The following is a 14,263-nucleotide window of genomic DNA, read 5'->3' as shown; positions in this document are numbered from 1 at the left end:
GGACTTGCCCATACTGTCCATAATTCACAATAAGTGTAAGCCCATGATTTACCTGTTGTTTCCTTCTGTTCAGAAAGCATTGCTAACAGCATTTAGCATTTGAGGAAGATACTGTTGCAGCTCAGAAAGGAGTGAAGTGACTTTTTCTATGACTTCACCTTCAACTCTTCAGTTTATGTGGTGAGAAGGTATGATTCCTACCCAAGTCTATCAAGGTCTCCAGGCCACATTGAGCCAGATGTTCCAATTTAAGTGTTTGGTATTTAAACAGAACTAAAGTTAGAGGAAGAACGTTTTTATTTTAAAAAGGTTGGCTTGGGATCCCTGGGTGGCGCAACGGTTTAGCGCCTGCCTTTGGCCCAGGGCGCGATCCTGGAGACCCGGGATCGAATCCCACGTCGGGCTCCCGGTGCATGGAGCCTGCTTATGTCTCTGCCTCTCTCTCTCTCTCTCTCTCTCTGTGTGTGTGTGTGTGTGTGTGTGTGTGACTATCATAAATAAATACAAATTTAAAAAATAAATAAATAAAAAGGTTGGCTTTGGGGGCACCTGGGCAGCTCATTTGGTTAAGTGTCTGATTCTTGGTTTTGGCTCAGGTCATGATCTCTGGGTTGTGAAATTGAGTCTGCTTGGGATTCCTTTCCCTCCCCCCCCCCCGCCTCCCGTTTGCTCTCATTCACTCTCTCTCTCTAAAATAAAATAAATCTTTTACAAAAAAAGAAAGTGTGACTTTGAGTTTCTTTGCCTTCACACTATCATTTCCTTATCCTCTTTCCAGCATTTTTCACTGCTTTTTTTTAAGGCAAAACAACTGCACACAATAGTCTGGAAGTTACTGTCTCTAGATAATGAAGTATTCTGGACAGTAGGTATGAGTGTATGTATGTGTATACATTTTAATTTAATTAATTATGAAGTAATTGTTTACTAAACTAGAAAGGAATAGCTATTTTGTTTGAAATTGTGTAACATAAAATGGACCATTTATTCCTTTGGAATCCTTATTTGAGTTTTGTTAACTGCTTCAGACAGTTCCATTTAGCAGAATTTGAGTTTTGTTTATAGGTTCCACTTTCACACATTTTATTACGGGATTGAACCTTTCTTCCTTTCCACTCTTTGAGTTTCATTGCCTCAGCTTTTGAGTTAGCTGTTCTGCTTAGAGATCCTGAGTTCTTGACATAGACTCGATCTCTGCAGAATCACAAGAAGCAAGTTTCATTGTGATTAATGCAGAATGGTTGCTTTGGGGAAACTTTGCAAAGGGAATATATCACTTGCTTTTTTTTTTTAAGATTTTATTTATTTATTCTTGAGACACACACACACAGGCAGAGACACAGGCAGAGGGATAAGCAGGCTCCCTACTGGGAGCCCAATGCGGAATTCCATCCTGCTCCGTGATCACACACTGAACCAAAGGCAGACACTCAACCACTGAGCCACCCAGGTGTCCCTCACTTGCTTGTTAAAGCAAGAGAAACATCATAATCTATATAATTTCACCTGTAGAGAACTGAAAGGACCGTTAGTCAAAGCAAATTGTACTTTTCTGAATAACTCAACTGTTGAATTTTTTCTCCAGTAATCCTGCTTTTTGTTCCCATTGGGATAATTATTTGCAGATACAACATTTCACAGTCCTGAATCACAAGGGAGTGTTCTTAATGCCCAAATAGTTGAGGCTTTAGCAATGTTGATACAAATATGATCTGTTCTATTTGATAGAAATTGAGTTTATACTCTGATCTCATTTTTCTTTAGTTATAGAGCTTCATGTTGTGATGACTCTAGACAAATAAGGTTGGCTCTGAGAACACTATAGTATTTGAAGAAGAACCTTTTCATCTGAAAAGAAGCTCGCTGTAGCACTGCAGTAAATACCACCTAGCCAGTGCTTTATTTAGATGAATACTTGCTGCAGAAAGTTTAAAACCAGATATCTTTATCCCTCCTTTTTCAGCTCTTGTGATCCAGCCATATTCTTACTCAGTTTCTCTTCTGGAATTTCAATTCACTATCAAGTACCCATCCTAGTAGATAGATGTTTCACTGATGGAAAAACAATAGAACTGTCTTGCTTCATTAGAGTGTGAGGCTCAATCTAAAGTGCCTTGAGATCATCAAAGATGCAAGCAATAAAGCTATTACCTTTGGATACGATTTAGTATTCACAATTCTGCCAGAATCTAGTTTTGGATAAAATAAAATTGTCAATTTTTTTTACTGATACATATATTAAAATTGAAACTTAATTTATTCTCTAGGTATTACTTTCTTCTGGAAAATGTTTGCTTTTTAACTAATTGTATGTCAGTCTGAAGATAATGTAGAAGGGCTTAAGAATGGCAATGATGCTCATGGCTAATGATGGAGGACAATGCTAGAGAGACACAGGCTAATGTTGGCTTAGTCTTTCAGGGTGAGCCTTTTGCAGCTACACAGTTAGGTGATTATAAGTAATTGGAAAAATGGGATTTTTAAGCTTCCACAATTTCAACTCACCAAACCTTTTTTCCTTCATCTTTTGGCATAGAACAAAGCTAGTAAATAAAATTCTGAGTTTAATAAAAAGCTAAATGATTTTTAAAGTGCAGCAAAATTTTGTTTTTAGATGATTATAACTAAGGCAAAGACAAAAGTGTGTTAATTAGAAAAATGAAAATTGGCTGTTACTTTTAGAATTTTTTTTTTTTATAAAAAGATACACTTAAATGATGGGAAACCAGAATTATCCTTTCTCCTTTTCTCTTAACTCTTCACTTTAGAAAAATAGTCTATGAGAAACTTAACCAAAATATTATGTGAAAAATTGTAATTATCATGTATATTTTCTGGTTATCTCCCACCTCATAAAATTGACATTTCTATGCAAATAATACACCTAACGGAATTATCTGTACTCTATAGTCTCCTGTCAGCCTTTGGCTTGACTATTTCAGATATGTAACCATTATCTTAATCTAATAATGATTTTAATTGGATTTTTGGGTCAAAGGAAACACTTAAGCTAGACGTATGCTGACAGAATGTTATTAATGGAGACATAAGATGATTACAGTGAATTAAAGGAAATAGCTTCTATATTCAGTGTAAACTCTCTCTTGGCATTCAATGTCCTCCCAGTTATTAACTCAGCCTATCTTTGCAGCCTCACCTCTTTTCACCTCTAAAAACATTATATCATTGTGCCAAACTGGATACTTCCTTAAACTCAATCAATTATCATATCTGTGATTGTAATTTGATGCCTGGGATAAGATGCAATTCACAAATGAGCTATTTGGCTAGGAATTTTCATTCCTAAGATCCCCACTTCTTGAATTTATAACTATGCTCCCTGAGCCTGTCACCCACCCCTAATAGTGTCAGCACCCGACCTTTGTCAAATATCTTGCTCCGATTGCCTTCCTAGTTGCAGACTCAGAGTTCCTGACTTCATACAGAACATTTCCACAAAAATGTCCTTCTGATGCCTAAAACTGCATACCCAAGACAGAATTCAGTATTTTCCAAAGGCATTTCCACCCCTTTCCCAACTGGGGAATCATCTAATCAATACTCATTCCTGAAATCCAGAAACCTATTGATATAAAATATATTGATATCAAGTCCAGGTATCTTTCTGTATTCATTTCTTTGTATTTCCAGTGATTATTCTTTTTTTTTTTTTTTAAGATTTTATTTATTCATCAGAGAGAGAGAGAGAGGCAGAGACAGAAAGGGAGAAGCAGGCTCCATGCAGGGAGCCCAATGTGGGACTTGATCCTGGGTCTCCAGGATCATACTCTGGGCTGAAGGCGGTGCTAAACCACTGAGCCACCTGGGCTGCCCTCCAGTGATTATTCTATTTTTCTTGCTACCTCTAACCTAAAAATCTCTCAGCTGATGCTTGACCTCCAAACTCTTCCCAACCCATTCTCTCCACTGCTATCAGGATTATTTTTCTAAAATACAGGTTAGAGGGCCACCTGGGTGGCTGTCGGTTGAGTGTCCAACTCTTGGTGTCTGCTGAGGTCACGATCTCCTGGGTTGTGGCCTGTGTGGGGCTCCTCTGTGTAGGGAGTCTGCTTGGGGATTCTCTCCCTCTGCCCCTTCCCCCATGTGCACGTGCGTTGTTGCTGTCTCTTTTTTCCTCTAAAATCTTTAAAAAAAATTTTTTTTAATATTTAAGAGATAGATTGGATTATATCACTTCTACCCAGAAACCTTGATGACTTTTTATTGTCTATAGCAGTAGTGTCCAATAGAAATATACTGTAAACTACATGTGTAATTTAAATTTTCTAGTAGCTACATTTAAGAGAGTAAAATGAAACAGATGCAGTTAATTTTAATTAATATATATATTTAACCCACTATATCTATGATTTTTCAATCTAGTCAGTATAAACCTATCACTAAAATATTTTACAATTTTTTTCGTACTACATTTTGGAATCCAGTGTGTTTTACATTTAACAGCACATCTCAGTCCAAACTAGCCACATTTCTAACTCAATAGGCACATCTGTCTATTGGCTTCCATATCAGAAAGCACAAGTCTATAGCATAAAGTTTAAAATTCGGGACGCCTGGGTGGCTCAGCAGTTTGGCGCATGCCTTCGGCCCAGGGCATGATCCTGGAGTCCCAGGTTCAAGTCCCACTTTGGGCTCCCTGCATGGAGCCTGCTTCTCCCTCCACCTGTGTCTCTGCCTCTGTCTGTCTGTCTGTCTCTCTCTCTGTCTCTCATGAATAAATAAATAAAATCTTCAAAAAAAATAAAGTTTAAAATTCTTGGATCATAGGGGTGACTGGGTGGCTCAGCTGGTTAAGCACTCAACTCCTGATTTCGGCTCTATCATGATCTTGGTCCTGGGATTGAGCCCCACAGTCAGGCTCACATGCTCAGCAGGGAGTCGGCTTGAGGATTTCTCTCTCCCTTGGCCCCTCCCCTCCCCCACCCCGCCCCGCTTGTGCTCTCTCTTTCTCTCTTTTTTTTTTCTCTCTCTCTTTCTCTTAAATAAATCTTTTTTAAAAAATTAAGTTCCTGGATCACAGTTTTTGGCCCTCCACAACTTCAGCATCTGTCCTGCATTTTTCAACTTCTCAGCACTTACCCAAACCCCAGCCACACCTAATTGCCCGCCATTCTTTTCCTGTTACTACTCTCCCTTGCCTGTGGAAATCTGATTTACCTTCCAGGGCCTAATCTGTATGCTTTTTCTTAAACAAAGGCTTGCTCCATTCCCACAGTGCCCCGTATAGCATTAACCATTTGTTCTTTACCCCCCCTATAGCAGCATTTATGGGAGCTGTTTGTCTAGTTCCTATGTGAGTAGTCACTGCCCACTAGAGAAGATGAGCTTCTCACAGGCAGGATGTGTCTCCCTCAGTTCTCTATTCCTAGTATTTAATGTGGCCTCCATTTGCTCTTAGGGATATTCATTCTGCACTGTTTCATATCTTTGGTATCTTAAGCAGTCTCTCCTTTAACAGTTGTTTTCTTTACCTTTGAAATGTATTCTGAATGAAATTTCTCTATTTCTAAATTAATTCCACGGTTTAAAAGGTGTTCTCCTTTTATGGATAGAAGCTTTTGCTTCTGCATGAGAGGAAATACTCATTTCCTTGTAGAAATAACTGCCTAATATGAATTAGACTAGGTTTCAAATGTACCTGTGGTAGGTTATTCTGGTTTTAGCCTAATTCTAATCCCAAATAGGACTCTTCCTATTATATAACTTGTTCTTTGTAAGTAAATTATTTATGTATACTAAGGCCTTTTTCCCACAGCTTTATTGAACAGTTCATATGCTTTTTGGATCTCATTTTTCCCCTTAAAAGAGTTCACCAGTGGAGCTTTGCCGGGTATCTTTTTCCCATAGAAAAGCAAACAGGTGCTTGAAAGGTTACACTCTATTCTGGGAGAAATCTGATTAATGTTGAAGGGCTGTGTCAGGTCAGACTCTATAACCTGCTGACAGATTATTTAGTGAGTGCCAGGATCAACTCTCAACATTATCTCAGATTTTAATGGTTTTCTTGTAAAGGGCATTTGTAGATGAAACCACTTTGTATTTAAAATAAATTGTGGCTCTTAGATTAGAGACTGGTTAAAGAGAAATTCTTTCCTCAGGCAGGCAGTCATTTGAAAAGAATGAATGATTCATCAGATGGAATTGCAAGGATTATAATTGCATTCTGTATTTTAACACAAATTGTTGCATTTAAAATAATAGTGAGGGGTGCCTGACTGGCTTATTTGGTGAAGCACGCAGCTCTTGGTTGTGAGTTCCAGCCCCATGTTGGGTATAGAGATTACTTAAAAATTAAATCTTTAAAAAATAAAATAAATAAAATAATGGTGAAATTTTACCCATAATATTTCTCAAAAGAAGCGTCTATTAAACTATCTTAAATTCTCTTAAGAATTTCCAGATTTGGGGGATCCCTGTGTGCCTCAGCGGTTTAGTGCCTGACTTCGGCCCAGGACATGATCCTGGAGTCCTGGGATCGAGTCCCACAGTGGACTCCCTGCATGGAGCTTGCTTCTCCCTCTGCCTCTCTCTCTCTCTCTCTCTTTCTGAATAAATAAATAAATCTTTAAAAAAAAAAAAACAGGTTCTTTAAAATGTGTATGAAAGGTTGAATATGATGTGGGGTGGATGTTTAATGTTCAGCAAACCTTAAAAATTATAAAATTCCTAATTAATGTTTTTATTTTTTTAAGCTTTTATTTATTTATTCATGAGAAACACAAAGAGAAAAAGGCAGAGACATAAGCAGAGGGAGAAGCAGGCTCCATGCAGGAAGCCTGATGTGGAACTCCATCCCGGGACTCTGGGATCACACCCTGAGCCAAAGGCAGGTGCTCAATCATTGAGCCACCCAGGCATCCAATATTTTAATTTTAATTATAAAATCAGTACATGATCATTATAAAATTAGATGTCAAACAATGTAGAACAGTATGAGGTAAAAAGTTAAAATCTCCCCATTTGTTCATTGATCACTTTCAGTCTTTTATTTCCAAAACTACTATCAATACTTCTTATAGGTCCTTCCAGAAAGGTTCATATATAGTCATTTAAATCCTTAATAATGTATATATCTGATCTCTTAGTTCCCTCAGTTTGTTTGAATTTAGTAAACAGAAATTGATTTTAATGTTGAACAACTAGCTTAGTGTTTTGCAAGGGGTTGAATAGGAGATAGTATGATATTGACTTTTGATATCTTACTTTCTTGAACACTAGTTTCCTCTTGGTAAAGGAGTCTTGTGGAGACTCTGAACTCATCAACAGCTCTATGGACCTGTAAAATCTCTTTACCATTGCTATCCAATAGAAATACAATGTGAACCACACATGTCATTTTAAATTTCCTAGTATTTGCATTAGTTAAAAATAGAAACAGGTGAAATTAATTTTAACCTTTAGTACATTATATCCAAAATATTTTTTACTAAGTTTTCAAAATCCAATATGTATTTTATACTTTTGAGGACTTCTTAATTTGGATCAGCACCATTTCAAAGGCTCAGTAGTCCTGTTTGGTAGTGGCTGTTGTGTTTAGTGCAAGCCTGTTCAGAAAGGATAGAGATTGCCTCTGAAAGAGGAGTAAAGAGGATGGGGTATGTTTTTAATTTTTTTCTTTATTTCACAGTTACTGACCAAAATTTGAAATTAAAGTTTGCTGTGTTGGATATTCTAAATGATTGCCAGCTCTGGCTAGCTGTATTTAGTATCAGCACTTTAAAAAAAAAAATCAGTTTACATTCTTATAAAATTGAACAAAGATTAATAAGTAAATTTTTTTTAATATTTTATTTATTATTCACGAGAGACACAGAGAGAGGGGCAGAGATACCGGCAGAGGGAGAAGGAGGCTCCATGGAGGCAGCTCAGTGTAGGACTCCATCCCAGGATTCTGGGATCACGCCCTGAGCCGAAGGCAGATGCTCAACCACGGAGCCCCCCAGGCGTCCCAATAAATAATATTTCTATACAAAGATGATAATCTTGCTGAAATTGAACTCTTGGCTAGTAGGCAATGTCACCCTGTGGTAGCTCACATATTTATTCATCAACATATGAAAGATCAAATTCTAAGTAGAAAATAAGGATTAAGAGTATTAGTGTGTATAATACATTAAATTTGGGCACTTCTCATTCTGAATTTCAGGGTAAATTTAGGTACTAGCATAGTAGGAAAATTAACTGTTAAGACAGAGATAAGAATTCCTGGGAAGTCAGCAAGAGCATCCTTTTAATGTAATTTTGTTTTGTTTTGTTTTTAGGAGTTGCAGATGGTGTAGGAGGATGGAGAGACTATGGAGTTGATCCGTCTCAGTTCTCAGGGACTTTAATGCGGACATGTGAACGGTTAGTAAAAGAAGGACGATTTGTCCCGAGTAATCCCATTGGAATCCTTACTACAAGCTACTGTGAGTTGCTGCAAAATAAAGTACCTTTGCTTGGTAAGTAGATATACTATGTGTTTTCCTTTGTAAAGAAGCTCAAGAGATGGTTAACAACAAAATGAAAAAAATCACTTAGCTGCCCAGCTTTTTTTCTGAAGCTCTTTATTAAACAGAGTTTGAATGAGAAGCTGTGAGCATACCAGAATACATACTACTGCTTTGAGGAAATGTAAATAGGTATAGCCAATTTGGAATTACAGAATAAAGTTAAGTGTAAATAGATAGTATGCCCTAGCAGTTCCACTTCTAGGTTTATACCTTTAGACTAGAGAAACTTGCATATCTGTGTATTAAGATAGGTACAACTATGTTCATAGTAATATTGCTTATAACAGCAGAAAAATGGGAACAACCTAAAAAGTCCATTTATTGTAGAAAAACACATTTTGAAAGGGAAAGACTTAAAGCTGCATGCAATGCTCAGGAACATGTTATTGAGAGAAAATAGAACATTGCAGAATACCACCTAACAGACTCCATTTTCAAATTCAGAAACATAAAAAAGTAAAACCATATTGTTCAGGGATTCCAAAATATGATAAAAGAAGAAAGAAAAGTGGTTGTATAATTCAGGATAGTGGTTCTCTCCCAGGGAGGAAGAAAGAGAATGGTATCTGGTATGTAAAATTAAGTTGGAGAGTTCAAGTTGCAGATGGCACCCCAGACTGCTAGCAGGTAGCTGATAAGTCTATGAAATAGCATGGCACAAAATAGATCCCCGTTAATCTTGTATTGGAAAACTTCCAAATACCCAGTGTGTGTTTATCTGGTATGCTAATGGAGCATCTTTGGCTAGGCTTCTACGTTTGTTTGTTAAATGGTTTCCTGGGAACTTAACCCAACAACTTACCCAGCCTTCTGAGCAGGCTCTCAGAAGGGTGTTATTAAGTTTCTGCTTATTGCCAGCATCTTACTAGAAGTAGCCTCCCTCCCTGTCACCATCCACATGGAAAATCAACCTCTGTTCAGTGTTAATGGTATCTCCTTGTTGTAAAATTTTGCCTTCGATTTAAATCTTTTACAAGAAGGGGTTCTTTCTATCACACTGCCATCTTCTGTCTCTGTGCTGTGACTAATCAGCTTTGTTTTCCTTCTAACTGAAGGGAAACCTTGTCTTGAGGTTTCAGTATACCGCTTTGTCTTAATCCGCTATTTTGGACATGCAATCTGGAGCTTGCCTGGCACAGTGAAACATCCTAGATTCTATTTTTAGCACCTCTCTGTCTACTTGCAATATGACTTTGGGCAAACTACTTAACCTTTGACCCCCTTGTTTCATTTGTTAAATGGAGGGATTTTTTTTTTATGAAAAGGAACAACTCAAAGCTTCAGGCAATATTCAGAAACATGTTGAGGGAAAGAGGACATTGTAGAATACTATCTAATAGTCTTACATCTAACAAAGAGCCTATAGACACAGATTCTGGGTCCCAGCTCTCACATGTTCCCATGAGTTCTCTGCTGACAACCCCCTTATCCATTTACTGAAAAAGCAGTTGGAAAACACCTGTCCTAATTTTGCACTTTGAAAGCTTCCTTTTTTGCTGTGTTTCTTCCTTATCCCTCCTTCCTTTCCTGTCTACACTCATGTAGTTTGGAAATCTTAAAATAAATTTAAGGACTTACTAGAAGTTTTCTTATGCTGAATATTATAATCATTTTTTTTCTCCTAAAAGACATGTTGAAATAATCCTTCATTACTATGTTTGACATATATACACTTCTCTCACCTAACACACATACCTCTGACCTGTTTGTAACTAAAGCATTTTTTGGCAAAAACAGCCTTATTGAACCTCAGATATAATTGCAAATGATAACTTTACAAGATTAAGTTGTCTTTCTTTTAATCTGCAATTGCAAAAAAGCCTATAACACAATTCCAATATAAAGGTCAACCACATATTTCTTGAGAATCTCTTGCTGCTTTTAGATCTGGATTGACATCAGAAACCCTTAAATGGAGTTAAATCTTATGGAGCCAATATATCTTAAGAATTGAGGGGTCAATCCTAATAAGGTTCCTTCTTTCTCTGCTGCACAAAAGGTTTCACAGTTTACAAAATTAGAGCCCAGTGATAAAAATATTTTCATTTTGGGTTCCTTTCTGTATTGGTCAATGGTCTGAACATCTGACACTGTAGTTCTCAACACTTCTTTTCTTCTTTTCCTGCTTGTTCCTCTCTAAGTACATAAGGATAATGAGTTCTTCTCCCAGTATTAGGCTCTCAGGGCCTTAGCCATGTGCACACTGCAATTATTTGAAGAGGCAGAGGAGGAGTATACACTCCAAGCCTACATGATTCTGTAAGGCTGAACTTGCCTTCATTGGTGCCGCTTTGCATATTAAAGCTGTGTCATTCACAAGGACCGTTTTGACTCTAACTCAGTGGGTGACGGTGACAGCCACTGGGGTAGCAAAATGATAGCCTGAGTATGTCAGTGAGTAATAATGAATCAACACAAGTCCTTCCTGCCCCAGGATTTTCAGGGCTCTGCTACTTATCTGTCATTTTTCTTCCTCAGATTAATCCCATCAGCTTTAGAAGATCTTTTGTGTGGTGATTCTATTAATGAAAAATGATTAGAGTTTTTGTGCATTGAGTTAGGAAGGAAGGGTAATTGGTGATCTTACCTCTAACATAAGCTATGCAGCAGGTTATCTGGCACTAGTTAGTTACAGTACTGTGTTTTTCTCTGATGTTTGATGGGTAGAGACTAGATAGCTTAGCATTAGGCTATCAGGTTAGATAACAAGAAAATGGAATTTCTGAATGTTGTGATGAGATAAATGCTTAAATTTAAGTGTTTTTATATTTTACACATTTTCATCAAGGAAAATTAATAACAAATTTTCCATAATTCTATTAAGACGACTACTAATATTTTAGTGATTATGCTCCCTGATTTTTCTTTCATGTATGTTTGTGCATAGAATAATGGTAATGGGGGACTCCTGGGTGACTTAGCAGTTGAGCATCTGTGTTTGGCTCAGGGCGTGATCCCGGGGTGCTAGGAACGAGTCCCACATCAGGTTTCCCGCAGAGAGCCTGCTTCTCCCTCTGCCTATGTCTCTGCCTCTCTTTGTGTGTCTCTCATGAATGAATCAATAAAATCTTAAAAAATAATAATAATGGTAATAGGAATTGTGAAACTGTGCTTACAGCAGGCCCCGTGAGGTAGGTTCTTTTGCTTTTATTTCCTATTTTGTTGGAAAGAAACTGAGCCCTAGAAAGAATAAGTGACTTGCCCACCATCACACAGCTAGAAAACGACGGAGCCCTGGGATTTAACACAGCTGGTTCCACAGCCTGTTTCTTTTGTTTTGCTTTTAACAGTCATCTTAACGATTTAGCTTTTGCCTACTGTTGGTTTATTTATTTTTTTAATTACATTAAATTTTACTTTTTTTGATGTACAGTTTAAGTTGATAATACTTTTTATTTAAGAAAACTTTAATACTATCTTGATGTCTACTTGTTTCACTTATCTTCCATTTTCAAGTATATTTCTCTAACAATTTTAGTGGCTACCAAATAGCTAACACTTATTATGTGTTGCAAGTGTTTAATATGATTTAACTAATTTTATCCTGACAAACAACACTAAGAGCTAGTTTTACATTCTCCCTATTTTGTAAATGAGGAAACAGGTGCAAAGAGGTTAAGTAATTTGCCCCAGGTCACACAGCTAGTAAGTTAACAGAGCCAGCATTCAGATGCAGGCAGGCTGACTCGAGTCTATACTCCCAAGTATTATATGATAGCGTATAACCTTCTATTTCATGGATGTACTATAATTTATTTAACCAGTCCCTTAATTTTAGATGTTGAGGTTGTTTTCAGTTCTTCTTGATCTTAAACAGTGTTTTTGTACTAATTTTGTTTACATCTCTAGTTGTTTCTTAGGAATTGCTAAATCAGAGGATATGCACTTTTTTCAAAGTTATGCTGCCCTTTAGAAGGCTGTGTAGTTTTATTCTCTTGCCATCATGGAATAAGAGCATGTTCCGTGGACTCTTGCCAACACCATGCAGTACCCTTTTTTGGCTTTTGTTAAACTAACAGGCAAAATGGCTACTAGTATGATGATGATTTTTTTCATATACTTACCATTTACATTTACTTCTTGGTGAACTGTTTATTTTTCTACTTTGCCATTTTTTCTGTAGGTGTAAGTTTAAATTTTAGTACTTGAAAGCAGTCTTACTAGTTGTACATCAGCTTTTCAGTCTTGGGAAGGTCATGTGAGCTGTGGGCTACAAAGGTACACAGAAGCTTTTTGCTTTCTGCTTAGAATGTGGTCTCTTCCCTCTGAACATCAGTAGTTTCTATAAAGTGAACAGGATGATTCCATAGGCTACTTGGGAAAATTGGTCTTGTCACTTCATAGTGAGTCTCCAGTGAAGTTTCTTCATGACCTCAACAGATGGAAATTTGGTTAAAAATTGTAGTTATATCCCTGTCTTAAATTTTAGTGAATTTTGCAGAGAAGCCTTCCTGCCAGTGACTAATGAGAAATGTCAGGAAAACATAACATTCTTATTCTGGCATTTAAGTATTAAAACTTAATATCTCCACAACATGCTTTTGAGCATTTGGCATAGATTATAGAACTACTGAAATGAAATAGTATGATTAAATACCAGCCATTTTTATTTGTTTTCTATGTTTCCAAATGGAAGAATTCAGACTTCAGAGGCTTGCATACTATATATAATATAAATAAATCCCTTTTTCTTACCCCATCGTGTTGACCCTGATCAGGTTACTGTTGCTATTTGTTGGAGATAGAAGCATGACTAAGACAGGCAAAGAAGGTTCCAATGTGGCATGTTGCTTTTTGAGATGATGGAATCAAAATGTGGATGCAAAGATAGCCTAGGAAGAGAAAATAAATGGAGATCATTTTTGTTTCTAGGTAGCAGTACTGCCTGCATCGTGGTGCTGGACAGAACTAGCCACCGCTTACACACAGCAAACCTGGGTGATTCAGGCTTTCTGGTTGTCAGGGGTGGTGAAGTTGTGCACCGATCAGATGAGCAGCAGCATTACTTCAACACTCCATTCCAGCTCTCAATTGCACCACCTGAAGCCGAAGGAGTCGTCCTGAGTGACAGGTAATCTCCCCTGTTGGTCATTAAGGGTGAGCAGGGCATGGCTCATCTGCATTCTCCTCCCATCCCTCTTAACTACAGTGGAGATGGGCATTTTTGTCATGTGAGATAAGAAGGCACAACGAGAATACTCTCACCAAAAGGACCTTTTAGTTTGACTTTGAAAGATATTTTGCTGGCTACTACAGCCAAGTTGAATTCAAATAAACACCCAATAATTTGACAAGACTGAAAATCTCTTCAAGCTTACAGAATATCAGTTTTTCGTACCAAAACCAACATATGGTTGTATTTGTTAAATTGTGCTGGAGAAATGAGTCATTGTCCATGCATGCCACTGCCTGTACGATATTTTGCATATGTTATTAGGGAAGAGTTCAAATAGACATCTGCTTTATTTATCAGAATAACTTCCTGATTCTCAGGGCCTCCTATTATATGCATCACATAGAACTTTTAAATTGTCAAGACATTTTCAAGACAATAACTACTCTTTTGAATCAACTTTTACAGTTTATCTTTTCTAAGATGAGAGTACAGAGTAAAGCTAAGACAGCCTCCTATTCCTCTGCCTTTAACAACTTTATAGGACCTGGCACAAACCTTGCCGTGATTCATAAATGTTGCTAAATGGGTAATGAACCTTGTGTAAAAATAGAAGTAGTCTTGCAAGTGCCTACTG

At 37.3% G+C, this 14,263-nt stretch overlaps 1 protein-coding gene across 2 annotated transcripts in view; it reads left to right on the top strand.

The window, feature by feature from the left end:
* Nucleotides 1-14,263, top strand: part of PPTC7 (protein phosphatase targeting COQ7) — a 38,239-nt gene that overhangs the window by 14,062 nt on the left and 9,914 nt on the right. For both annotated transcript variants that reach the window (XR_012019202.1, XM_072802499.1), the window contains exons 2-3: nt 8,283-8,462; nt 13,386-13,584. Coding sequence is in view for 1 of the 2 variants with exons in the window: in XM_072802499.1 (XP_072658600.1) it covers nt 8,283-8,462; nt 13,386-13,584 (379 nt within the window). In the remaining variant the exon portion in view is untranslated. The remainder of the gene's footprint in view (nt 1-8,282; nt 8,463-13,385; nt 13,585-14,263) is intronic.

The sequence above is a fragment of the Canis lupus genome, chromosome 27 (assembly GCF_048164855.1).
Source record: "Canis lupus baileyi chromosome 27, mCanLup2.hap1, whole genome shotgun sequence".
Classification (NCBI taxonomy): domain Eukaryota; kingdom Metazoa; phylum Chordata; class Mammalia; order Carnivora; family Canidae; genus Canis; species Canis lupus.
The sequence above is the reverse complement of the archived record's forward strand: the minus strand, read 5'-3'. Positions and strand labels throughout refer to the sequence as shown.